The following is a 27205-nucleotide window of genomic DNA, read 5'->3' as shown; positions in this document are numbered from 1 at the left end:
GGGTTCGCCAATATTTACGTCGTATCAAAGCTCTACTCCACGACAATCATAAAGATGATGCTAACCTGCATTTTCTTTCCACTTTGAGCAACTCAAATCTGCTACCTATTAAACACCAAAAAGATATATACTTGCGTTTTATGGAAGTCTTCATTACTATGAGTTCCAGAAGACTATGGCATTCATAACTTGTTCGATTGCGACCATTTGAGACTACCTCAATATGACTAAAGAAATAAATAAAGATAAAAACTTATAGTCTTGTTAATTTCCCCCAATATCTGAATTAAAGTTAACATGCATATATATATATATATATATATATATATATATATATATATATATATATGTATCTTTTTTCAGGCAAGCGACAGGAGGGGAGAACGAATGCAATGGTGAATACTCTTTTCTTGAAGCAAAATGTGATTATTTGCTAGCACTTGTTACAAATCCCCTACCATCTCACATATTCTCTTTACAAGTTAACAACTTATTTCATGCGATTAGTCTATTCATTCACACAAATAATACTGAAAAAGATCATGCTCTTAGTCTATTGTATTCACACAAACAATACTTTAAAAAAAAGGTCATGCTGCTTGTGTAATTCGGGTTAGTTGAGGTTTGTTTCCAAGGCAAACGTGACATTATTTTATTTTTTTTGGAAAAATAGGATAATATTCTCATCGAGTGAAATTAAGGGTTACAACCATATCATTCACTACAGAATATTCCAACCAAGGAGGAACGTCTTCATCACATATTCCGACCATTGAACAGCATGAGCAGCATTGCAGCAAGCCTGTAAGCTACAAAATTACAGCATCTAGGAACATAAGAGATAGAAATCTTCTGAAACAAATTGAAACATCCTGAGTATCTAATTCCACTATAATAAAAGTAACATTATATATTCTGATAAGTGCAAATCATAGCCATCCAAATACGCATCCATATAAAATTAGTAAAATTGGATCAATTTAGATGCAATACTCTAACACAAACATATTGGATCACCAAATCTAAATAGTGGATAATTTTTTGTGTAATTAAAAATTAGAATATAAATGGATGTGTAGTCATTCACCAACCTTTAGATGTAGAGCGCTGAGTGGTGGAACCAAGATTTGAAAGTTGTCGACACTGAATTTATTACACAGAGCATTTTTTGTCATCATTTTAATTCAAGGTGTATGCTAACCACCACAATAAAAAAAAAACAAATTACTCCCAAACACAATTTCATTAACAATAATACTTGTACCACATTTATTGACCAATCTCTAATAGAAATGGGCCTAGCCAATGTATGTGGGATCCACCTTTATTAAAGAGGTGGTCAGCAATATGGTTAATAAATGTAGTACAAATAACATAATTCTTTCACTAATATTCACGATGAACAAATATTTTTATTTATTTAATCTTGACCCATTCAAAATGAAGTATCTTCTAATTACAAACCTTTGTTATAATTGATACAAAGAAAACACCATATGATAAAAATTACGAAAGTACATAGTCAGGAATGTGAATTTGTTTGGTTTTGTGTCTATACTTAGAATGACTTTATGTATCTTCGGAATCAAGCTTGCTTGTAGCTCATTGAAAATTATTTGGGATTTTTTTGTGTGTTGGATTTGGATAGATAAACTTACGAATGTTGTGGTGTTTCGGGCTATTGTATGAGTAAAATGCATAAGCTTTATTTTGTGCTATGGGTGGATAGTTGGTATTTTCATTTTTTTATTTTTTTATTTTTTATTTTTTTTTAGTTTTTTTTTTTGTCAAAGTTAGGAAAAGAGAGGGGGGTTTTCTCACACATACACCACCAAAGTGCATGGGGATTTGAACCTGATATCACTAGTCTGCAACTCAAGGCCATTTCTCACTATACTATAACCCATTGACTATAGTTGGTATTTTGATGAAAATTACCTCTTGGAAGTTAGTCACATGACCAATATCGAGGTTTAATGGAATGGCAGGGACTAAATTGATGCGTCAACTGAAAGCTTAAGAACCAGATTGATTGATTTGAGAGTTGAAGGACCGAAAATATGATTTTTAACAACTTCAAGGACCATTCATGATAAAAGTTTTAAAATGAACCATGACCAAAAAGTAAATAAATACACTCAGTTGATCCCAACCGTTCACTTGTACAAATAGGCCATCCAGTCCTCCTTTCCATCCCTTGGAATCCTTTTTTATTCTAATCGCTAGGGTTTCTCAACTCTGCCGAAACCAAGTTTAGGGTTTACAGCCACTCTGAGCAGATCTCTCTCCGGCTCCTGATTCCGCTTGAGGTAAACCCAGTACCCAATCCGTTTCTTCAATACATTTGATCACCTTGAAACCGCTTCTCTGTTTCCAGAGAAAGTGCCGGAAAGTTTTTATTTTATTTCTTCCTCTGTACCGAAAGAAATACTAAAGTTGAATCCTTTAGCAATCGTACGGGGTGATATATTGTTACAATCCATGATTGGAAACTAAATGTTGGTTTTTTTTTTTTGTGAAATTTGATTCAGAAGAAGTTTTAGTTTGGGGTTTTTGGTGTTGGCTCTGTAAATTGTGCTGATTGCTTTGTGTTCTTTCCCTGAAAATGTGATGAACCATTTGGAGTTAGTCTATGCATCTTTGTTTGTAAATGTGGTTTTGGAGAAGTTAAGGCTCTTGCTATTGCTTATCTGAGATTTATCCGATAAGCTAACCCCGGTCTCCACCTTTTATTATTCTGTTGAGTTTGGAAATGAATTTGAAAATTGGTTCAGTTGTATGAGTTTTAAAAACGATTCGTTTGTTACCTTTAAGAGTAGTAGAGCTGCATTGTTTTATCGACTTTTTCGTGTCTTGAAAAACAATTTAATTATGTGTCATGCCTATTCTTCAGTCAGATTTGTCAAGATGTTTACATCAAGGAACAGGATCCACAAGGACAAGGGTGCTGAACCCACTGAGTTTGAAGAGTCGGTTGCGCAAGTAAGATATGCAGCTGTTTATTGTGCGTTGTATTCATGGAATTGTTGCTATAACATTTTGATGTAATCATGAGTTGTTTGTTGTCTCTGCAGACAATCTTTGATTTGGAAAATGCAGGCACGGATCTGAAAAGTGAATTGAAGGATCTCTATATTAATTCTGCTGTGTAAGAATTTTTTACTGATTGCATATATATTGTAAACTGTTGCCTATTGTATGATTAATATTCCTCCTTTCTGCTCCAGTCAAGTTGATGTGGCTGGGAACCGGAAGGCTGTTGTTATTCATATACCATATAGGCTGAGGAAGGCTTATCGCAAGATCCATGTTAGGCTCGTGAGGGAGCTAGAGAAGAAATTCAGTGGAAAGGTGATTAGTGATTTAAATTCTTTGGTTCTTTATCATTTATAAAATCTAGAATAAACTGAGTATAGGTTTTCATTGTTATTTTCTTCTGTACTTGTTTCTTGGCATTACATTTTGTTTCTTACTATCAAAGACAATGTATTTCATCTTTTAGTTGCTAGTTCTCATCTTCCCAGCTAACTTTCCTTACAATCATCCCATTTTATTTTTCTTCTCTTGTTTGACCAGATGATGTATGTTGCAAATTTTGTTCGTCTTTGGTGTTTATGGTGGATTTTTGGTTTGTCATTTGGTAGGATGTGATCCTGATTGCCACACGGAGGATAGTGAGGCCTCCAAAGAAAGGCTCTGCTGTTCAACGACCCCGCACTCGTACCCTAACTGCTGTGCATGAGGCAATGTTGGAGGACGTTGTTTTGCCTGCTGAGATTGTTGGGAAGCGCACCAGATATCGACTTGACGGATCCAAGATAATGAAGGTACATTGCAATGACCTTCCTAAAGAAAAAGAAATTTTAGTCACCAATACGCACACTTGGAAAGGGAAAAAAACTTGTGGTTGGTCTATATTTTAAAATGTGAAGAATAAGTGCCTTGTACCCAAGAGATGCTTCCCTTATATGAAGATGTCAATAGACAGACACGTGGATTCACAAATTGAGAAGATAGTGTGTTTAGTGGTATAGATTGTAACAGATTTATAATATAGATGTTTCCCTTATGCAGTTCATTTTTGTATTGCTACCATACTTATCTATGTTTAATTGTAATGTTGGGCAGGTGTTCTTGGACCCCAAGGAACGAAACAACACCGAATACAAGCTGGAGAGCTTTTCTGCAGTTTATAGGAAGCTTTCAGGAAAAGATGTTGTGTTTGAGTATCCAATAACTGATGCTTAGGAACATTTTGTGCGGTGACACCTTTTAAATATCCTTGCCCCTTCTTTTTTATTATCTGAAGAACTGAATTGAGCAGGCAGTCAATTTAAAATTTTGATGTTGAGGACGTTTTGTGCGTTTGGAAGGATTTTGTTGCATCTTTATATCATTCAGAGTTGCATCTGTTCAAAATCGTATTTGGGTGTTATTATTGTGATGTGGCTTGAATGTTCATTAAGCTTGTTGTCTTGCCCAGTGATTTATTTTGTTGGTTTTTGTCACTTGACTATGTTTTAGAGTGAGTGTGAGTGCGTCATAGACTACTTTGGAGTACAAATAACAACCGTCACCACTTGAGTACCTAAGTTATAGGTAACATTTTGTGGGTCATTTTTTATGTATTTTAACTTTGTTCCTCGTCTTTTCTATCGTGACTAATGGCAGTCCTAATTTTAGGACTTGCATATCTAATTAACCAAATGTTTGACCTGAAAACAAACATGGCGTTCGATAAAGATTAAGGCTCCGTTTAGATAAAGTGATTTGAAATAAATAATTTGGATTCGGCAATAAGACAGTTTGCTACAAAAACAAGGATCGCATTAGCCTGAATTCATGTATACCAAGATTTGGACAAGAAAGAAAGAAAAAAAAAACAAATGGACTTCAAATCCGTTCCTTAGATGTAGTTCTTATGTGGTGATTGTTTGATATTCCTTGTGAGCAATTTGAAGAGGTGTCCAAGATTCCTCTTTTATTCTATCTTTTGTTTCATAGTGTTTGGTTCAGGCTGCAAATCTGTTTTAAAGATTACGCTATCGTCCTTGCCTCTCACATTTGGATTTTAGATAGTTTTCTTGCTATCTTTTGTGCTTCTATTTTATAGAGGACCTGCTCCAAAAGGAAAAAAAACTAACATCAAATGATAGAAAAAACACCAAAATGTTAATTCAAGAAATAAGACTAACTAATATGAAAAATATGTATATATTTATCACCATATAAATTATAATAACAACTAATAACATATGAACATATTAAGTCTTTGTGTGTATATGAGTATATTATTTAACTATATATATATATATACTGCTATGCTATTTATTAAAGAATTGTAATTAAAAAAATCCGAGTAACGCCACGCGGCTATACTATTTATAAATCAACAAAATACCCGCCTAGCGATTAGGTGGTCACATGTGAAAACAAGAATAGCCGAGTGCCTATCCTTTTTTTCAAAAAAAAATATCCAGTATAGCCGAACGGCTATACTATTTATAGGAAAAAAGGCCCCGCATAGCGCTTAGGTGCCCACGTGTCAAAACAAGTATGGCCGTGCCGCTATACTGTTTTGAGAAAAAACCCAAGTATAGCCGCGCGGCTATACGATTTATAAATAAAAAAAGACCCGCCTAGTGATTAGGTAGGTGGCCATGTGTGAAAACAAGTATAGCCGCGGCTATATGGCTATATGGTTTAGTTTTTTTTATTTATTATTATTTAAAGAGAGACCCACATGTCAAAAACAGCTATACTATTTTTTTTAATAAAAGAAATACCGTAGTATAGCCGCGCGGCCATACCTGTTAAAAAAATTTTAAAAAAAATCTTCCTATTTGCATTGGTTTATACTTTATTGATATTAATTGGCTAATTTCAACATATCCAAAGCGGATATTGAAAAGAGAGAAATTTCACAGCAAATCAATCTAATAGTTCAATTTTTTCTTCTTTCTTTTTTGTGTGAATGTTTGACTTTGATTTAACTCGTTCTCTCGAGTTAAACTTGTTGGAGGAACAACAATCAATATTATTCCAATAATTTAATTAAACAGCAAATAGAATAATGAAATTAAATATGGGTATAAATTAAAATTTGACTGTTATTGCAGAATTGCAGTGTCCTTGAAATAGAATTTCACCCTTACTCAGTGCTTATAGTTCTGCAGGCGTTTGCTCCACCAAGATACAACTATCTAAATCAAAGTCATAGCACTAGGGCTTTAATTTCTGGTGAAATTTGTGTGTTTATCTCTGAAGCTATACAAGAATGATGATATGAATATGCTATGCAAATTTTATGTAATTGTACAAACTCAGGGCTTGTGTTTAAATATAGTGGTTGATACCTATTCCAACAGGTATCAGATAAGGACAAACTCAATCAGACAAAAACATTATATGATATTTGAATTTTTTATATGATATTTGAATTTTAAAAATAATTCAAATAATTAATTAATTAATTAACTAATCGGGTTTAATTTAAATCATAGAGCCCAAGATGTGTATAGATTACGAATGGATTATTGAAAAATACGTATGTACATACGTGTATAATACAAATATTAAATGTGAAAATGCTAAATTCTTTATATGGGTAATAAAAAAATCAAAATGGACAATAGAGACTCGGGTAATGGCCTCATAGTAATGGATAATGCTCTAAATTACTCTTATCTATAAAAGAAAATCGGGGAGATTTTTTTATGTTTTAAAGGATCCTAGCATATATATATATATATAAAGCTTTCATTGAGGGATCCTTCAAATAAGCTTATTTGAGAAACACCCTTGTAGGGCTATTCCGCATTGTATTTCACAAATCTAAACCATTTATTTTGTAGATATTCATCCAAAAATAATCTCTGCAAAAAAACACTTGAATCCGATATCATTTGACCACTCAATTAAATTATTGAAATTTTAGTACTTTTTGAAGCACCGTGTTCATTGATTTTGTAGGACACAATTAGATGTCTAAAGGGTTTCCGATTTGTTTAATTTTTTGCAATAATGATTTATAAATGAAAACCTAAAAAAATATATGGTTTGGATCGTTGAAAAAAAAAAATCGTAGGGTAACTTAAAGGGCGTCCCTCTTTATTTGAGGGATCCCTTAATAGAAGGGGTTTAGGGATCCCTCAAATAATTTTATTTTAGGAACACCCTTTAGGTGCAAAACTGAATAGTGCAATATGCTTTAAAACTTACTCATGTTTGGTATGATACGGTACTGAACGATACCAAATACCCGATACCACTCCCTTGCCATATGCGCTTGACACGGTACGGTATCATACCCAATGGAGCTTAATACCAAGTGAAACAGTATGAAACAGGTTTGATATGGTACGGTCCGTGTATGATTTCGGTATTTCGGCTTTAGATGCCCAACCCTACCATCACATGGTTTCTAACAAATACAAAAAATTAAATAATAATATTTCCAAAACATCACACAACATGTTGCTAAATGGGAGTAGGAAGGGAGGTCTCCTTGAATCCAAGGGAAGGGGTGTCCGCCCATAGTGTCATCGTGAATATGGGATGTGCTTGCTTGGTCATGACCGGATCTGCTGATTGCAGAAGGGACCAATTAAAAGGTGACACATGGCTTAGATTAGGAATGCATTCAATGCAAGCTCTAGCCATGTGATGACATTTGTCACGCATGTGGGTTTAGAGGGGTTGTTATGCAACTAAGCTCCACGTGCACCTAATTTGGTTCATACTAATTCTAGCTAAATGTTCTCGTCGGATGAGCATGTCGGACCCGATTAGAATTAGTTGCAACTGGTGGCATAACAAATTTCCTGTCGAGTATGGTCGAGTATAGTGGGACTAAGTATCAAGATCTTTGTTAATTTGGCCATCCACATGGTTAGTGGCGGATCCATGATTGTTACCCTAAGGGGTCTTAATGTAAAAGTTCCGATATTTTTTTAAAGATGAAACTAACACTAAAAGATAATTTTCTATTACTTTCCTTTTATCGTTCCGTAATTTTAAGCATGAATTAATCAAACGAAACAGTCAACTATTTTTTTTTTTTAAAGAAACAAATTTTATTAAGACAAATGAACAAACCTATCTTATTATAAGTTATCCATCACAAAATTAATCATAAACCCTAAATTCCAACAAATCAAATAATCATATATAGTCATCCAATCCAATAAATCATCCACACACAAAATCATCAATAGTCATCCATTCCAATAAATCATTATCCAATAAAAATATTAGGCATTATCATCAAACAAAAGAATGTAACATAAGTATACCAAGAACAATACATTTATAAAATCAGAGATGGAGAGGGAAGAGAATAAAATTTTCAACCATGTTGAGGGTTTGGGGGGGAGATTTAGTTTAGGGTTTAGGGTAGAAAATAATAGAATTTGGGGATTTTAGGAGTCCATTTGAGTGTTTGAGTTGAATAGAGCAGAGACATGGTATTTTATAACAATTATTTTAGTATTTTTATGTTTTTCATAAATCTTGTTGGGAAATATGAAGGGTTGTTGGGCAAAGGTGTATATTAAACTTTGGCCAATATTTTCCAGATTTGATAAAGTTGGGTGGGTTTGGACTTTGGGGGGAGTTGCTGGGCCAAGCCATTTTAAAGACAATTCCTGAGTCAAAACAACGTAGTTTTGCCCAGGATGTTTAAAAGAAAAACAACAGTGCTTCTTCTTCCTCGCAGCTCCTTCCTTCCTCAGGAAAAACGTCGAGCACCTGGTGTGCAACTCCAATGGGTCTCTCCCCCAACTCCAAGGGACCTCTAAGCCTATTTCCATGGCTTCCAAGAGGTCGTGCGACCCCACTGACCTCACTATGGCTCCGCCACTGCACATGGTGGATAGTTGTGAATTGGCTCGGGCAAAACCAAGTATCAACACATATGAAAATCCTTTGATCATAGCAAGTCTCTATGGCTTACGGATCAAAATATGAAATGTATTTTTTTTTATTTCTTTAAGTTTAATGTAATATATATTTGTTTAATTATTTGGTTAAAATCATTTTTTTTTTTATCGTGTAATACATGATTTGTCTCTAAAATCGCATTCTTTTATTACTCGCCCACTTATTACTAAAGGATTTGTAGTTCAAGTAATTTAAAACATTCTCTTGTCGGTTAAAAAATCCTATATTTTATTTGTCTTTTGATATCATTAGTATAAATAAATAAATAAAGGAGAAAAATATAGAAAAATCATCCAACCATTAAATTGAGAAATAAACAAAAATCCATGCCGATTAGGGATGGCAAAAATCCCGGTCGAGCCGAGTCCCCGCCCCTAATGGGGAGAAGATTTTGGGGGGAAATCGGGGATGGGTACATGGATCCCCAAATTTTTAAAATTCCCAATTGAGGATGGGCGGGGGATTGTATTGTTATCCTCATTCCCGAACCCAGCCAAATAAGTGATATATTTATTTTTAATTAATAATTATATATAATATAATATAACAAGCAAAAGGTACATGATAGTTGAATTGAATTTTATACTTTGGTGTGGAGAATATGAAGTTTTTCAAAAATTGAGATAATTTGATTAGTTAAGTAGAATTTTATATTTCTGTTGAATATAACTAAATTAAATCATAGTTTTTTTTTTTTTTTTTGGTCAATTAAATCATAGTTTGAAGTGAAATTTAAGTGTTATAATGTACAGTAAATATATTTTTTTGAGAACAAAATTAGGGATTTGGAGCGGGTTTGGGAGACAACCCCCGATAGAAATGAGAACAGGGATGGGTATTCCCAAAAAAAAATTATCAGGGATGGGGGCGAGTACCGGCTCGTTGCCATCCCTAGTGCTCATGCCAACAAAGTGACGCAATAAAGCAGTAATGGAATCGCAGCACACCCAATGTATGGGCATAAACGTCATTTACCGGTTTACTCCGGTCTTTCTGGTAAATCCCGTCCACGCCGTAGTCAAAACTCCTTTGTCACAGCCCATTGACCCACCTACCTCACTCCACCAATTAAATTCCGCCACGCGGTGCTAGCCTAGAATCAAATTTTAATCTCGACCATTCTTTTACCAACAGGTAATTATATCAGAACCCGCGATGGCTCTTCGAGACGTTGACCCTGCGCCTCGCTCTCTTCTCGCGCACCACACTCTCGCAAAACCCATAAACACTAGATATTCACTGTTCAGCGCTCTTTCGCTCTCTCTCGCCTGAAGCGGTCACTTCAGGATATTTGTCGGCGATCTCTTCTCCGTAAGATTGGTTCTCTTTCTCTCTGAATCGTGTTTTAGCTCTGTTTATCATGTATAGCTTCATGTCAAAGTCTTAAGAATCAAATCGAACAATTTCTTTCTTTATTTGATATGGGTTCTCTTCGATTTGTTAGAGAATACCAATGTGGGTGTTTCGAATTTTGGATCCTTTCTTATTAATTTGAGTTGGGTAATCTATGTTTGTGAAATGACCCATGAAGGGCTCTCCCGTTTGTTTGATTGAGATAGTGCTAGATGATGATTTACTTTTACGTTTTTGGGGAATAGTGTGAGTTTAAGTGGACCCAATCACCCTTTCATCTTTGGAGCTTATGCTGGTTTTCTCGGTAGCATCAGTCAGATTTGGTCTTGAAATCTTTTGGGTTACTGGATTTATAAGAAGTTTAGGCTCAGATGAACTATGGGGGTTAGTTTGAAGTTAGCTTTAAGGCCCCGGAATAACCAAAGGTTGCTGGTGTTTATATGACATAACACTTGGGTATTGAGATCTCAGAATTTTGGTTAAAATTATGTAGATTAAAGTCTGGAAGAGAAGTATTCATTATATTCTCTTCGTTTTGAACTCAAACATTCTTTGTGTTTGTGAATGCGGTTTAGTGAGATATTAATCTATAGTTTTTCTGAAAATGAGTCATCAACTAGGAATTCAATGATGTCTTTATGTTGAGGTATCAAAAGTTTAATATATCATCGTCTTGAAGAAGTCACTATGTGACATGTTTCCATTAGAGTCTTTGTTAAGTACTCTAATATTGTAAAGATGTTTTCTTTCTTTGGTGATGACCAAAAGGCCCTGCTTAACTTTTTCTTAAAAACGCCATGCTCAAAGATAAGTTGGAACACAAATAAATATTTGTACAAATAATTTGCTCGTGCATTGCATTATTCTTTCTGTTGGGTAATACTTTGCATTTATTACTGCTCAAATTATGCTTTTTCTGTTTTTAAATTTTTAATTTTTCCATCAGTGGCAGGACCATTCTTGCCTAATTCTCAATTTATCTGTATTGACACTTTTTTTTAAAACAGTTCTTAGTAACTATGGGCAGCAGTCCAGCACCATTTTCAGATATTGGAAAGAGAGCAAAAGGTATCAAGTTTCAGATTTCATGCGTTAAAGATTAACAAGAAAGTTTAGATGGATTTTGTAATTTATTTTATTTTATTTGGTGGCTTGAATTCTTGAATGATAATTTTGACAGAAAAGCTTTAAAGATAGTGTTGTAATAGCCAAAAGTGGAAGCCACATAATGGCAGAGAAATTCTTTTCACATGGCTTGTTGTTCTCTTTACCTGCTTGCTGTTCTCATAAAAATTATTCCTTGTTGTTTCATGTTTGATGATTAAATGTTGGCTTTTTTTGAGCTGCAGTATTTTTATCTCGAGTGGTATAGTTCAAGTTGTTCTTAACGTTCCTTTCCTTTATGCAGATCTCTTGACCAAAGATTACAACTTTGACCAGAAGTTTACTCTGTCGGTGGTTGGCTCCACTGGGCTGGTATTATCTAATTCCACTTTCTACATTTTAAGTTCTTTCTTCCAGTTTGATTTGTTTACTGGAAAGCTATACATTTAAACTTTGCTGTTTTTCTACAATACTTGTTAGCCGCTGTAAAAAGAAGAATCATGGCTGTTTAGTAAATTCCCTTCCTTATCCCCCAATATTTATTTTCACAAATCAATCAGAATATTAGACATGATCTAAATAGTTAATCAGTTTATGCCCTTGGCTAAAAAAACTCCCCAAGATGATACATTTGTGCTGATTTGTGTAGCAGTGGAAAAAATGCTTTGTACATACAATTACATCTGATGTTAAGACAAGTTTGAGTGCATGCGTAAAGCTGAAAATTTTTTTAGTGCCAGATGCATGCCTGAATACGTAGATTCTTGGTCAAAAATTTTTTGGTTGTTCCTAGCATCTGTTTGCTGCGATTACTGTAATATTGTCTTAAATTGGTGTGAAGCTTTAGATATGTTATTACCCACATTTTATTTTCACCCACTTCTGCTTACCAGCAAGCAGGAGCTCTAAAATTCACTGTATCTAGTGTTGTTTTCCACTATTATTTCATTCTAGTAACTTATTATAACTTAAATTGGCATTACCCTTATCAGTGGCTTCAGGTAGTAAAAGAAGGGCATCTGGGCATTTCTAAATGCCTAGTATTGCTGGATTCTCTGTATTCTATAAGTACATTTATGCTATATGTTTTTGTTTGCTTTTAGAAAATAGTATTTATTTTTCCCACTCGGTTATGTGGCTAATCTGGCTTATAATTTTCAATATTGCAGGGACTTACAGCTAATGGTTTGAAGAGGGATCAAATTTTTGTTGGTGACATAAATACCCTGTACAAGAGTGGAAACACTACTGTAGATGTGAAAGTTGATAGTTATTCTAATGTAATGATTTTATTTTGAAACAACTCTCATTTTCCATATATTTATTGATACTATCACATATTGTGAGTATATTTGGCTAAATCTCCACTTTTCGCATTTTCTATTGTCTTTCTTTTCTGATCTCAACTGTATCTTTAACTTTACGTTTTTATTTCTTTGCAGGTGTCTACAAAAGTGACTGTGAGTGATATCTTGCCGAGCACGAAAGCAGTGTTTAGCTTCAGAATACCAGATCACAAATCTGGCAAGGTCAGTGAAACTCAGCGTACAGGAAATTTATTTATTATTTTTTTTTTAAAGGAATAAAGTAGAACAAAAAATCATGGTCATTCAATATGGAGCTGTATGATATGTGGTTTCCTCTGTGTGCACACATTCCTTTTGAGTCCTCAGAAAGTCATTATGTTTCCGGTACCATTATTATGTTTATTTTGTTTTGACTTCCACAGTTGTTAATCTTATCATGGTCCCTGCAGCCCAAACTCGCTTTGATTGTCTCAATTGATTCTTGGATTTTGATCCAGCAATTTTAACATCATAATTTTCTAAATTACTAGTTTATGATACAAACTGATTTCATTTGAGAAAACAGCACCACCCTTCAATCTGTCTGCAAAACCGAAGGTTGGCCCTGTATTACAGTTCTTAAGGTGGGGCCCAGATTCAAGTAGTTGCCACAGATGTGAGACAGAATCATGACAGCAGCCCCTCCCCCAAAGACAAAACAAGAATTGCTTATCAAGTCCTGTATAATTACAGATCATGTATACCTAGCTCACACATTTAGCTCATTTCTTGATGCTGGCTATAAATAAACTAATTTCTCTTGTACAGTTAGCTTTAAAGAGACGTGTTTGGTTTTGAAGTTGTATATTTTCACAGATTATGTATCCTAGCTCGCGCATCTAGCTCATTCTTGATCCTGGTTATGAATAAACTAATTTCTCTCGTAAGTTTAGCTTAGAGGAACGTGTTTGTAGGTGCAATTCTTAAATTGAAGCTCCTAATGGTATAATGTGAAAATCAATGCCAAATTCAGGCTTGCTGTTAAAATTCTTGACTCTTTCTTCTTACAATTGCAGCTGGACGTGCAGTACCTTCATCCTCATGCAGCCTTTGATTCCAGCATAGGCCTGAACCCAACCCCTCTTTTGGAACTGTCGGCAACAATTGGAAGTAAGGATCTTAGTTTGGGTGGTGAAATTGGATTTGACACAGCATCCTCTTTGTTGACCAAATACAATGCTGGGATCAGCTTTAACAAGCCAGATTTCTCTGCAGCGCTTTTGCTGTAAGTCTACGAAACCTCATATCATATTCCTTGTTTGGAAAAGTAATTATGCTTGTCTTTCTTCCTGTTCTAATAATTTATGTTTCTATGACGTCCCTGGAAGTCCTGTCCCACCCCTCGTATTAAAAAATTACTTATGATTTTGTATCTTCATGTGTTTATTTCTCGAATCTGTAATATATTAGTAAATTCACATCATGAACATGGGTTTTTGATGTGTTTGATATGGGCATGGCAAATTATTTTTCCTAAGTCGGACCCCTCATTCTCTACTCTTGTTTCAAGTTTTGGCATAGATTGCGACTTTGCACTTACTGTTGGCCAAATGATTGAAAATCCCTTTCCTCACAAACTCCCACTTATAATTGGTTGAACCTGACATCCACTTAAAATAAGAGAGACCACCAACCTCCTAGTTGGTGGTGAAGGTGATGTTTATAGTCTAACTTAAGGGAAATGATATTCAATCAGAAGTCCATGGCTAGGAGGTGATAATTATGTCAACAAGATTGCAGGGATTAATTTTTTTTACTGCATTTGCTGACTCCTGCATTTTTCATGGTTGGACTTGAAAATGCATGGATTAGGATCCTTAAATTTTATGTTCTACAATTACAAAGTAATTTAGAAGATTCTATTGCTTAGTTCTCTTAATCAAATTTTCAGGCAATTATCAATGCGTTCCCCTACATGGATATCTGTGTTGGGACTAACTTCTTGGCAGTGCCTTCAATACATATGTAGTGTTCCAGTGGGTTTATGTTACTGTGTTAATTCCTTAATGCTTTGGCATTGTAATTGGAACTCATGTTTGTTGATGCAGGACGGACAAAGGACAGACATTGAAGGCATCTTACATTCATGCTGTTGACTCCTGCAATGGAACTGCAGTTGCTGCCGAACTGACCCATAGATTTTCCACCTTCGAGAACAGCTTTACCCTTGGAAGCTCTCATGTAATCGATCCATTCAATGTGGTAAAAACACGATTCTCTGATAATGGGAAAGCTGGTGTGCTATGGCAACGTGAATGGAGACCAAAGTCACTAGTAACTGTCTCAGCTGAGTATGACTCAAAGGCACTTAATTCATCCCCAAAGATAGGTCTTGCTCTCGCGCTCAAGCCTTGATATCTTTCCATGCAAATTGGAATACCTTTGAGCTTGTTACATTCTTTCCCATGAAGCCAACAAGTATCATTTGCTAGCCAAATTATATTGGACAACTACGGATTTGGTGTATCGATAAAAATGTTTTACAAGCATTGTTTGGGAGATGGACCCAGTTTTGGAATTTTCACAATGCCTAAGCTGCGGAAATTTCAGCCGCTGGCACGTATAAATTATGATTTTTTGTATTAATGAAATTAATGCCCAAGGTGCTTATTTGCTTTGTCATGTCCAGTGGATGTTTTATTTGGTTCAATTGATTCCCTGGTGCTGAACTTGCAGAGACTCCATTTTGTAGTCTGCTTTCTTAAAGACTAGTCTTTCATGTCAGAAAGGAGACATACTGTTGTTGAAACAGAGTAAGGGAAATAGGGAAACTCCTTTAGGCAGAGCTCCAAAAGGGCTCTAGGTAAAGAGTTCTAGACAGAGCTGTATGTGGCTCCATAAACAGCTTTTATTCTTAATGTAAACTTTCTGTGCTTTTTAATAAAAACACAACCAAGTAAAACCAATTTTACATAAACACTTTCAATCACGACCTTACATTTTTAGGAAACATTTTTAGTGATTCTTCACTAAGCGTTAATATGCAGAAATTTTGATAGAACGTCACTAGAAGCAAATATAGAAGTAGCCTTAAACAAGGGTTGAGATTTTATGGTACCAATTTGTAGTACCTGATAACTTAGGAATTGCTTTTTTGGCCAAAAACCTGCTTCACTTTAAAGTAGCAGTTTAAGGTGTTTGGTAAAAATAAAATATCACGACTAGTTTAAAAGCAGTGGCTTTTTTATAGCAGCTTTTAAAAAAGGCTATGAGTTGCTTTTCAAAGCTGCTTTCAAAAGAAACATAAATGAGCATTTAATGAATTTTTTTAATTCCCAAAATACCATCATTCATTTTTAAAAATAACACCATCTCCACTTCCACATCCACCTCCACCACCACATTCACCACCTACACAGCCACAGCACCGTCACCACCACCACAACAACTACAACCACCACCTCCTCCACCACCACTACCATCACCACAACCACCACCTCCACAACCAACACCACCACCACCACCACCACTACCACCTTCACCTCCATCTCTTTCACCACCACCACTACACCACATGATTAGCACATAACACTTTCAACATCATGTCTATTTTAGTCATTATTCACAGTTACAACAGTTTTATATTAAAATTTACTAAACGATTTTGACACTGCTTTTTGTACTAACAACACTTTAAAAATATTGTTTACCCAACATGGAGTTGCTTTACTTTACAGCTAATTATTTTCAAAGTACAGCAAAAACAACTTTTTTTCAAAGTGATAGCAATCTCAAACTGGGCCTTAGCCTATTAGTTTAGCATAAAACTTACCATATTCCACCTCACACAACATTTTCACCCTTTTAACCCACCTATAATCTTCTTCTTCTCCTCTTCTCTTCTCTGTCGCCGTTGCTCAACTCCTCTCTCTCGTCTCGACTCACCTTCTCCGTGTCAGTCATCTTATCCCTCTCTAGATCTAGTTGGATCTTGCCTCATCTCCATTCTATCTCTAAATCTGATCTGATCTGATCTGATCTGATCTCTCTCTCTCTCTCTCTCTCTCTCTCTCTCTCTCTGTGGAAGCTTTGGATGATTCAACGCCGATCCCCAAGAGATGGCTCACCGGTGAGACGGTTCGATCCAGGCCGAGCACAACCTTATATTATACACAAGAAGTTCTCTAGTGCAGCATGTACCGCTGCCATATTATGCATCACGCTCACAAGTGGTGAGACCAAATGGGACCTAAATGCATGGACTCATGCTCCCTTTTGAGTGTGGTGCATTGAACCACACTCAAGAATTTCTCCTTGTCCACGTGGAATTTCTGGATGACATGAAAACATCTACTCAATGCCTAATAAGGGCATAAAAACTTACTTGTAACGGGAATAACATTGTTTTGCTATCCCTATCTAATAACACAATGACATTTGGAAAAATTATCCCACATGTCATCATTGCGTTATTAGTCGGAATAGCTTTACGGTGCATGACAGTGTTTCTTAAGTAAGGGTCATTATCCCCCACTCACGTTTTTCTTTTTTTGGTTCCAATCCCCTACTCACGTTTAGTTGATTTATAGTTTCACCATCAAATCAATCCCTTACCGACGACGTTTACTCAAAAGTTTCCATTTCCCAAACAGCCCTCCTCTTCCCTCCCCACTGGTCCACCTGCATCACTAGATCTCACCCTCCTCCCCTCTCGTAGATCCCAAACAGCCCGACGACCCAAACACTCTAAAAAATGTCGCACTCCGAACGCGACACCGTTCCGCTCCACCCTTCCTCCCAATCGGACATCGACGAGATCGAAAACCTAATCAACGCCAGCGTCCAATCGGGCCCCACCACAGTGCTTCCCGCCAAACCCCCAAGTCCGACCCGAGCCTCGATCCCCGTCTCATCCTCGCCGTTCATCCAATCAAACCTCCCGCCGCCAGCTCCCTCTGCCTCCTCCAAACAGAAGCCGCCATCTGTCCCGGCCCCACCGCCCATTCCCTCCGCCAACACCGGCCCGGGTATCGTGCCTTCCGGGTTCGGGTCCCCGCCCAACACGCTGACGGAGCCCGTTTGGGACACCGTGAAGCGCGACTTGTCGAGAATTGTGAGCAATTTGAAGCTTGTGGTGTTCCCCAACCCGTATCGTGAGGACCCGGGAAAGGCTCTGAGGGATTGGGATCTCTGGGGACCTTTCTTCTTCATTGTGTTCTTGGGTCTCACTCTTTCCTGGTCTGCATCTGTCAAAAAGGTGACTTCTTTAACTTTTTCAAGTTTTTGGTTTCTGGGTTTTTCTCATTTGATTTAATCACTATGGGTTTTGCATAATGGAATGACGAATGGGATTGTTTATTGAACAGTCTGAGGTTTTTGCTGTTGCTTTTGCTGTGCTTGCTGCTGGTGCTGTAATTTTGACCCTGAATGTGCTCCTACTGGTAAATCTCTCTCTCTCTCTCGCTCTACTTAATGTTGATTTGTTTGTTGGTTTTTGGATGTCAAGTTTGCATCTGAATTGGAGATCCCTTAAACTAAGATCCCTTCTTACTTTGTATGTATACTCTGTCTAATATCAATAATGCTACTGTCACCAACTTTGTTATGGTTTCTCTATATGTATTAGTACCCTGTTAGAAATGGATGAGGTCTAGAGTGAGCCCAGATTTGAGTAAATGAGAAACTGACACACTTTGGTGAACAATTTGGTGAATGTAGCAGTGCTCCATCTATAATAGTTATTTTTTTCTTTCGTGCGGTGCAAGAAAGTATAGCATGTTACATATTTTCATACTTGTATGTGTTATCTGCGTACAAATTATAGTTATTTTCTCGCTTAATGTGCAGCATGTTATGCTGTCAGATTGTAAATCATGATGTTAGATTAGGGAGAATCGTGTATGAATGTGCAATCTTGATTCACACTCTGGAAAGATAGCATGCTAGATATATATCGGATATAGATGATTCTCTTGCAGAATAAGAAACTCAAAGAAAAGTTGTGTTTTCAGGGTGGACACATAATATTCTTCCAGAGCCTGAGTCTTCTGGGTTATTGCTTATTCCCTCTTGACATTGGAGCTCTAATCTGTATGGTAAAGGACAATGTGATATTGAAGGTGGTTGTGGTCAGCGTAACATTGGCTTGGAGTTCTTGGGCTGCATATCCTTTCATGAGTTCAGCAGTCAACCCCAGGAGAAAAGCCCTCGCACTTTACCCTGTTTTCCTACTGTATGTATCTGTTGGTTTTCTCATTATTGCCATCGATTAGCACATCAAAACTAAGCATGCTGTTAAATAGGATTTTTGTTGGGTGCTTCATATTCTGACTTCTTGTTTGGGATTCTGGAGCTCCGTTTGTCTGCCTATATCAAATTTGTTGTATGAAACTTCTTACATGATTTTAATGCTATAACGACTCATACTTTTTGCCACTCCTGTGATTAGACGAGTTCATCCTTGTTCATTGTTACATGTGATGCATAGTATAGAACTTAGTAGCATAATCTGTAAGTTCCCAACTTATTAATAAAATTGCTGATGTATAACGCCAGTGTCTTAAAGCCATTTTTGCTACAAAGGCTGTAACCAGAACTTTCAACTCTTGTGTGGAAAATTTATTGTATATAACTGTTGTATACAACTCATGTTACTCAAAATTGCTCACATGATAACATGCAAAGGGCTGAATGTAAATGTGAGGTTGATTCAATGGTTGTATATCGGAATTTTCTCATGCTGAGCAAGCATTAGGGGCATGCTACCGCTCGTTCTTACACGAGGACAGCGGAGGCTTCAGTTTTTGTTTGGTATAGCATTAGCTGGAGGCTTTGCTGCTCTTAAAGGTGTCCCATATGCTGTATCAACTAATCTGTGGCTTTGCCCCATATGCTATAAAGTATAAGCATTGAAGCTAACTTCCAAGTTTGATCATCACTGCTTTTACCACATCGATCCTAAGCCCTACCAAGTTCCAAGTTCCCAAAAGAAATCAATTGCAAGCTGTGACTTTTCTGCTGAAATCTCATGTTAGCTGAGGGACATTCTATTGATAAATCCACGCATTTCACACACTAGATTGAGCATTAACCACTCTTTTGCGCTCTAGTAAGCCAATATAAAAAGATGCAAGCTCTTGGGTTAGTCCAAGTGAGACGGAGGATCGAGAAACTTGCTATGATTAGAATTATGATAGGTTAAGGGTTTGATCTCTTCCAATATAACTGAAAGAACAAAGTTATAAACCATAACTTAGCTGTCTTTTTGGTCGCGCTGCAATGCTATCCGATTGAAAATCAATGTAATTGTTAGATATCTTTACTGAGTACATTAGATTAGGCTCCATAATGGCTAACCTAAAACCTTACATCTTAAAGTCGTCTATGCTTTTATACACAACAGAAAAGTACAAAATCCAATTCTCTCAACCATAGTGTAAAATATCGATAATGTCGACGAAATATCGAGGATATTATAGGTTTTTTTGGGTCCAGGATATTTTGAAACGTATTCATACACATATCGTATAAATATCGATAATATCGGAAAATATCGATGTCGATAATATCGGAAAATATCGATGTCAATAATTTCTCACTTCAGCAACATTTGGCCAAACTATAGCTATAATATCGATAATATCGAGATGATGAAGACAATGAAAAATTTGAAGAGTTCATTATACTAACACTCCTTGAGGTTTCTTGTGTTTTCACAAAACCCCCCTCAGGTCTCAAAAATTACACGAACACTTCTTGAGGTTTTAGTTTGTTTTCACAAAACCCCTTTTCGTTGATTGTTTGTCCAAAAATCGATGATTTCATTGAAGAAAAAAAACTTATACAAATGACAAAATTAACCTCTTTAAAATGCTCTTTAAAATGGATGGAAAAATGGATGGTGTTAAAGTCGGATGACAAATCATGGATTTTGAAAAATTAAGCCTAAATTTTTCTTTAAGGTGATAAATTGAAACTCGTGTATAAGCTCAAGGGACATTTCTACAAAAATCCCAAAAATAAATCATCCATATTTTAAAAAAGCATTCGAGTTAGTGGAGATTGGTGGATCAATTGGCCGTGTGTTAATATGAATCAAAGTTCAAACACGATTGCTACTTTTTTTAACAAATAAAGTATCTAACTACACTATTCCAGAACTAGAACCACACAATTAACTAAAGATACAGAAAATATTAAAAATAAAAGAAAAACAGAAAAATATAAACAACATAAATAAGAAATAACACCAGCACTGTAAACCAGAAAGGTAACTAAAACAAAACAGAAAAATTTAAAACTAATAGAAAAATATGACAAATCATACAAAAGAAAAAATACCAATAAACTGTAAATGAAATTCCCATGTCTAATTCCATAAGATGGGAATGAAGGATGTTTATTCCCATTTTTGGTCTCTTTTGGTTCACAAATTGAACTTCTATGGGAATACAATTCTCATGTCTAATCCCACGAGATGGGAATGAAGGATGTTCATTCCTATGTTTGGGAACGTTGGGAAATGGGGACTAGGAAATGTCATTTTCTCTCATTCCCATGTTTGGTTAGTGCAGTATTAAAAATGAAAAGTTGTTTAGTTTTTCAATAATACCCTTGATTTTGTTTTTTTGTTTTTTTTTGGTGAAAAAAAGTTTAGGGGTAGGATAGGAGAGGCTACCCCATCCCAAAGTCAGGGCATACTAAGGTCACTTTAAGGACTTACAAAGGGGGTCTTAGCCCCTTTTTTGGTTTTTCAAATTACCCATTAAGAGGGATTGTCGACTGATTTTGTATTATTAAAAGTTATTAATACGAAGAGTTTTTTAAGGGTCAAAGTGGTATTTAAAATTTATAATAGGGGCAAGTTAGTCCCAAAAAAACCTGCATTAAATGTTTTCCCAAGTGGGGGGAAAAAGTTTCCTAAGGTGAGCCAATGGTATGAAATTCCCCGTCAGTTAGGTATTACATTCCCAAGGATGCATTTACCAAACATGAGAATGCAATTTCCTATCCATTTTCAAAGTCCTAAATTTTGAACCAAACAACCCCTAAAACAGTGGCGGTTCCAGCCTGTGGCAGGTTGGGCTCATGCCCGGCCCAAATTTATGTTAAATAAATATTACCCACACTTTTCTCTCTCCTCTCTTCTCTTTTGCCCAGCCCAAATTTTTGTTAAAAAACATATTACTTAAACTCTCATCTCTCTCATCTCTTTCCATTTTTTTATTCTTTTTCTTCTCCCCTCTCTATCTCTCTTTTTTTCGGTTGTTTTCCTTCTCTCTTCTCTCCCTCTTTTTTTTTTTTCTTTCTTTTCCTTCTCTCATCCCTCCTCTCTTTTTTTTCCGTTCTTTTTCTTCCATCTTCTCTCTCTCTCTCTCTCTCTCTCTCTCTCTCTCTTCCTTTTCCTTCTCTCTTTTTGTTAGAAAAATATTACCTACATTACTTATGATTATTTAAAAAAATTTGTCTTGCACAAAGATAACTATTTCAGAAATTATGAAACATGATTGATAGGGCTATAGAGCTCGAGGTGGAAAGCTAAAAACGGATGTCATAATAAACGTTTATAAAAGGAAATAAGGGGAGAAATGAGGTCACAACTGGTTTTAAAAAATTAAAAAAAAACCTAGCTCCGCCAATTTTCTTCCTTCCCATTTCTCTCGAAATAAATCTAATTTTTTTAAAAATTAATGTAGTCCCCTATTTTATCTTTCTTTTTAATGTAACATTTTTTTTTTCTATTTTTTTCTTTTAATTTTTCTTTTGGTTTTTATTTTAGTTTTTGTATTTGTAGATATAAATGCATTTGAGAGTAAGGCTTATTATGTCTCCTCTCACTATGTAATTTTTTTTTTATGTTTATTAATGAAATTCACTCGTTTCGTCAAGTTTGTTATATAAATTTTGCCCGGCCGGCTTTCGAATCCTGGAACCGCCACTGCCCTAAAACGATAAAGATTTGCATGATTAAACTCTAAACGCTGGCAAACTGGGTCTAGCATAGTTGAAAAGGGCCTTGACTTGCAAATTATTAGTTTCATGTTCAACCCCATGACACTTTGACAATGTGTGTGAGAAAACTCTCCCTTAGCTAACTTCGGCAACAACAAAAAAACCTCTAAACCTAGACCAAAGAGGGAAGGTTTGCATGAGCAACACAAAAAGAGATGGCAATGCAAAAAGGAATATTTGGCGTGATGATACACATCCATTTATTAAGAAATGTTGTTGTTTCTAAACACTCAAACGCAAACCTATGCAGAGGAAGAAGTACCTTGTAGATGAAGAATTATAAGCTCAAGTTCTGGATGTGGAAAGAAAAGAAAATTATTTAAGTTGAAATATTGAAGGAAACTAAAATGTTGAACTGTATTTGCCCAAGTTGAATACGACTTATGAGATTGGCCTAGACGAAGTCCGTACTGGGAGGATAAGGCTTTGATGAGTTTTGGTCTATTGCGTCATTATTTCTCAAATGAAAAGGAAATGAACATTTGGGCTCCAATTAATAGTCAAAGTAACCAAGAACATACAGATGAGAGTGAAATCCAGAATTTGTTGGAATTGGCTTAAATGCTTTCAGCTTTGTTTTGGAAAGCTCACGGCCCATCTATTTGGCTGACCTAAAGATTTTGGAATCAGCATATATCATGTCACTTTTTTGGTCTATTTGGTGTGCTAGACTGCAAGAAGAGATTGTAAGATTCTCTTTTTTTTCCTTATTGTTTGCTCTTTTGTGCTTCACACATTTGTATTAGCTCTGGTTTGGGTATTTGTGTGAGCAAGAAATGTGAACTTTATTCTTGGCTTATTTGTATTTGACATATTTTGCGTATGTTTGTTATCTGTCTCGTATTTGTCACAACACTATACACAGGGGCGGAGCTACAGCAGGGCTGCCATGGCCTTGGCCCCCATTTAATTTTCAATTTCTTGTTATATATTATAAAATATATGATATAGCAATACAATTACTGAAATTATTAGTGCTGGCCCTCCAGTTGAAGGTGAAAAACCTATGTGGAAGTGATTTTGAAATTTTAGCCCCTCCATATTAAGAATCCTAGTTCCGCCACTGACCATACACAATCCTCACCTCAACATCATTACAAAAGATTTCCACCAAATGACTTATTGAAAATTTTCTCTACACTTGTCAGCATCTTCATAATTCTTGTAAGAAACTTATATTCCAAAGTTTTCCTTTCAAACTGAAATTCATACAGCAACAGATTTATCTTTTTACAATTTCTCTGCTTTCAATCTCTCATCACCAATGCGCGTTGAAGAAAATTATGAGAATTTGAACAATGAATAGATTGAATTTGGAATCTCTCATGTTGATATTTAGGTCTTTGTATTACGATGAATGAAAATAGGTTTGTCAATTCTTAATTCTTAGCGAAAAGTATGACTAGAAAACATGGAAGGGAAGATGTGCAACGGTAGGTACATACATGGAACTCAACTGAAATCATTGATGCTTATAATACATTCGGTGAAGTTCTTCTGTTTTGTCTCTAGGAATTTTGTACTCGCAATAGTTTCAAACGTAAGAGTTCAAGTACATGAAAAAATGCTCTTAATCACTTGAGCTACAAGCTCTTCACAGCCCGACCGCTAACTTAACTTGACTCTATTAATTTAAATTTTGAAATGTGTCAACTGAATCAATTGATCTACCCCCACTCCCCATTGGTTTAAAACGTGTATACAGTTAGTGAGATGCCAAAAATCTAACAGTACAGCAACCACAGAGCATCATGTCAGTGAGATGCCATACCACTGCAAACCCACAGTGTGATAAAATCCATGCTAGTACAATAATCAAGTCAATGTAAACCCGTTTTAATTTTTGGAAAGGGAATTTACTACTACCATAAAATGAGTTTAGTTGACCAAAACAGCATCCAGGAAAAGAAAAACGCATTTGTAGATAAAGATTGTGATGCATATTTGACCAGATTTTGATGTTAAGAAAGTCAGAAGTGCAAGATTTTGAGTGAAGGCTCAATGGGGAAAGCAATTGCAACACCTTTTGCATTTGATTCACATGTTGTAACGTTTGGTGAGCAAACAAACACTTCCTCCATTAGGATTCTGATGAAGTAAAAGGCAGAAAGAGCTTTTGCTGCATTTCCTCCTTAAGAATTTGGAATTGAGTGTGATAGGACTTGACAGCATAACTTAAGGCTCGGCAGTCGGCGCCCCCTCAAAACTTTTAAAACAAATCAAAGGCAAACTATGATTCCTTTGAAAAACCAGTTCAATATCCTGAGATTAGGCACACCTTACTGTTTTAGAATTTTTTTTTTTAGAGTGATTATGTATAGGCCAAAAAGCATTTCTATAGAGAATCACTTCTCCATATAATCACTTTAAGTGGTTTGAAGTGATTTGATGGAGAAGCATTTGCTTCTCCTCAGAATCACTTAAAATCACTTAAAGTGATTATGTGGAGAAGCACGTGGAATGTGCTTCTTCCCAGAAGTGATTATGACCTATCCAAAATCACTCCCAAACAAACCCTAATACTTTTTATTATAACAAAAAAAGGAGTGTAAGTAGATAAAAAGAGGAGTAGGAACATACAATTTCCAACAAAGGGAGTGTAAGTGGACAAAAGATGAGTGAGAAAATCAACTTCCTTTTTTTATGGCATGTGATGTGTTCAAGTCCGGATTCTCTTCTCTTTTCACATTCCAAATTAAAGATAAGTACAACATTGTCAAAATATTTGGCTGGACTCCTATAAATTAACGACAAAAATTAATTAATTAAAGTTGGGCTTAATCAACTTTCCATCATTCTTTTCTTTCAATGCATTATAAAATAAGTGTAGGGTTTCTTGTTTCAATGAGTTTGTGTATGAGTTTATAGGATGTTTAAAGAAAGATGGAGCCCATAAAGTTTAGAGGATTTATGTGATCAGCTCAAAAAAAAATAATAATTAAAAAAAATCATACCATATAAAAATCAACATAGACATACATGATGATTCACTCTATCTAATATTTGACAAGCTAAAATTCATTCGTGGTACTTTAATCAAATGGGTGAAAATTTATGTCAAATATATGGTGCCGAAGATCCATTTTTATTTTATTATTCTTGTAAGGAATGGCTTGAAATAAGGTTACAATAATGAATTTTATAAAACAAGGGGTTTTTAACTGTAATGGTCCATGAACTTATACACGAGTTTCATTTTTGTAATCCAACTCGTTTTTTTATTCATTTTGGTCCTTACACGCGTGTTCTAACTTAGTTATGCCGTCAAATTCCATCAATTTAAGGGATAAAACTGTCAACTTGGATACAATTATCATCTAAAAATGAAAAAAAAAATGTTGCACATAATGACTAAATTAGAACATGTACTAGAGTTGGACCACCGAAATTACTCAAACATGAGTGTGATGATAAAAAGAAACTCGGGTACAAAGTGAGGACTATTGCGGTTAAAATAGCAAAGAAAAATGATCATATTCCTTCCTATTAGCAAGACCTATGAACCTATGGACCTACGGTGTATGAATGAATGAATGCAGTAGACGTGTCACGTATGGAAGAGCATCAAATGAAGGGCATGAGTACTGTGTTTGTGTTTTTGCCCAGTCCCTCCCTTCTGTATTTTGTAACTATCATTTTTTTGATTACGTGTGAGTGGAAGAAATTGTACGGTCCCAAAATCAATGGCAGGTTGCTTTGCGTAGTGGACGAGCTTTACGTGCAAGTGTGGTTGATCCTATCTCTCTGCTGCTGCTGCTGCTGCTGCTGCTGCTTGCTGTGCTCTCTGCAGCCTCTGTTCACTTTGTGGGGTTGAGTTTCTATTATTTTTTTTAATTTAGATTATGAGCAGGTGACGAAATGATGGGAAATTGAGTCAGAATTAACGAAGCCCAAAAGGATTCTCTTTATTTTTCGATTTAACATCTCATGCAAGCAAAAGGCTTTTCAGAATTTATAAAGATCCACCTCTCTCTCTCTCTCTCTCTCTCTGAGACACACATCAAACAGTTTTTACACACCTCCCCAACAAAACTAAATAAAAGAAGAAGGAAAAAAAAAAAAAGGAAAATGGAGGTAACTATTACTTCACTTCTCAGAACCAAATAAAACAAAACAAAACAGATGAGGAAATAGAGTTGTATTCTTATCATGCCCTGGTATCTCTTAGCTGGTTTTTTAATATCTTTTTTTTAAAATTACTTTGGTTAATCTTTTTTACAGTTCAAAATGTATTTATTTCTAGCTGGCTCAAGCCTTTTTTTATTTTTTTGGTCAACTAGCTGGCTCAAGCCTTTTTTTATTTTTTTGGTCAACTAGCTGGCTCAAGCTGTTTGTCATGTTGGAGGAGACATTACATCCAAAGCTCACAAACCAAAATTTCACACAACAATTATTATTTCCTACAAAGTTTTTTCTTTTTTGCTATGCTCGCTCAGACCCTTAATAATAGATAGATAAGGTCCCCACCCTTGAGAGCAATGCATCATAATCTAGATTCTAAGCACTTCAAT

At 35.7% G+C, this 27205-nt stretch overlaps 3 protein-coding genes across 3 annotated transcripts; all 3 read left to right on the top strand.

Annotated features, from left to right (window-relative positions):
- The first annotated feature begins 2160 nt into the window (after positions 1-2160).
- LOC110753471 (small ribosomal subunit protein eS7z) lies at positions 2161-4419 on the top strand. The gene is made up of 6 exons (XM_021954383.2): positions 2161-2309; positions 2894-2982; positions 3075-3148; positions 3228-3351; positions 3645-3827; positions 4129-4419. The coding sequence occupies exons 2-6, from the start codon at positions 2908-2910 to the stop codon at positions 4246-4248; spliced, it is 576 nt and encodes a 191-aa protein (XP_021810075.1). The 5' UTR covers positions 2161-2309; positions 2894-2907; the 3' UTR covers positions 4249-4419.
- A 5671-nt stretch (positions 4420-10090) lies between these two features.
- VDAC4 (voltage dependent anion channel 4) lies at positions 10091-15365 on the top strand. The gene is made up of 7 exons (XM_021954353.2): positions 10091-10251; positions 11301-11361; positions 11702-11769; positions 12567-12677; positions 12840-12926; positions 13760-13968; positions 14792-15365. The coding sequence occupies exons 2-7, from the start codon at positions 11313-11315 to the stop codon at positions 15096-15098; spliced, it is 831 nt and encodes a 276-aa protein (XP_021810045.1). The 5' UTR covers positions 10091-10251; positions 11301-11312; the 3' UTR covers positions 15099-15365.
- A 1904-nt stretch (positions 15366-17269) lies between these two features.
- On the top strand, positions 17270-19118 carry LOC110753455 (protein YIP4b). Its single transcript, XM_021954365.2, has 3 exons — positions 17270-17940; positions 18050-18124; positions 18695-19118. Exons 1-3 carry the CDS (start codon positions 17437-17439, stop codon positions 18953-18955), a joined length of 840 nt encoding a protein of 279 aa, XP_021810057.1. The 5' UTR covers positions 17270-17436; the 3' UTR covers positions 18956-19118.
- The last annotated feature ends 8087 nt before the right edge of the window (positions 19119-27205 follow it).

Source organism: Prunus avium, chromosome 1 (assembly GCF_965620075.1).
Source record: "Prunus avium chromosome 1, drPruAviu1.hap1.1, whole genome shotgun sequence".
NCBI lineage: Eukaryota > Viridiplantae > Streptophyta > Magnoliopsida > Rosales > Rosaceae > Prunus > Prunus avium.
The sequence above is the reverse complement of the archived record's forward strand: the minus strand, read 5'-3'. Positions and strand labels throughout refer to the sequence as shown.

Bases quoted from the DNA above. Each gene is read 5' to 3' on its own strand.
- VDAC4 (XM_021954353.2), top strand. From the start codon at position 11,313: ATGGGCAGCAGTCCAGCACCATTTTCAGATATTGGAAAGAGAGCAAAA. The intron at 12,927-13,759 runs GTCAGTGAAACT...TTACAATTGCAG, and splicing joins CAGATCACAAATCTGGCAAG to CTGGACGTGCAGTACCTTCA. The intron at 13,969-14,791 runs GTAAGTCTACGA...TTGTTGATGCAG, and splicing joins TTCTCTGCAGCGCTTTTGCT to GACGGACAAAGGACAGACAT.
- LOC110753455 (XM_021954365.2), top strand. From the start codon at position 17,437: ATGTCGCACTCCGAACGCGACACCGTTCCGCTCCACCCTTCCTCCCAA. The intron at 17,941-18,049 runs GTGACTTCTTTA...TTTATTGAACAG, and splicing joins GGTCTGCATCTGTCAAAAAG to TCTGAGGTTTTTGCTGTTGC. The intron at 18,125-18,694 runs GTAAATCTCTCT...TTGTGTTTTCAG, and splicing joins CCCTGAATGTGCTCCTACTG to GGTGGACACATAATATTCTT.
- LOC110753471 (XM_021954383.2), top strand. From the start codon at position 2,908: ATGTTTACATCAAGGAACAGGATCCACAAGGACAAGGGTGCTGAACCC. The intron at 3,149-3,227 runs GTAAGAATTTTT...TTTCTGCTCCAG, and splicing joins CTCTATATTAATTCTGCTGT to TCAAGTTGATGTGGCTGGGA. The intron at 3,828-4,128 runs GTACATTGCAAT...AATGTTGGGCAG, and splicing joins ACGGATCCAAGATAATGAAG to GTGTTCTTGGACCCCAAGGA.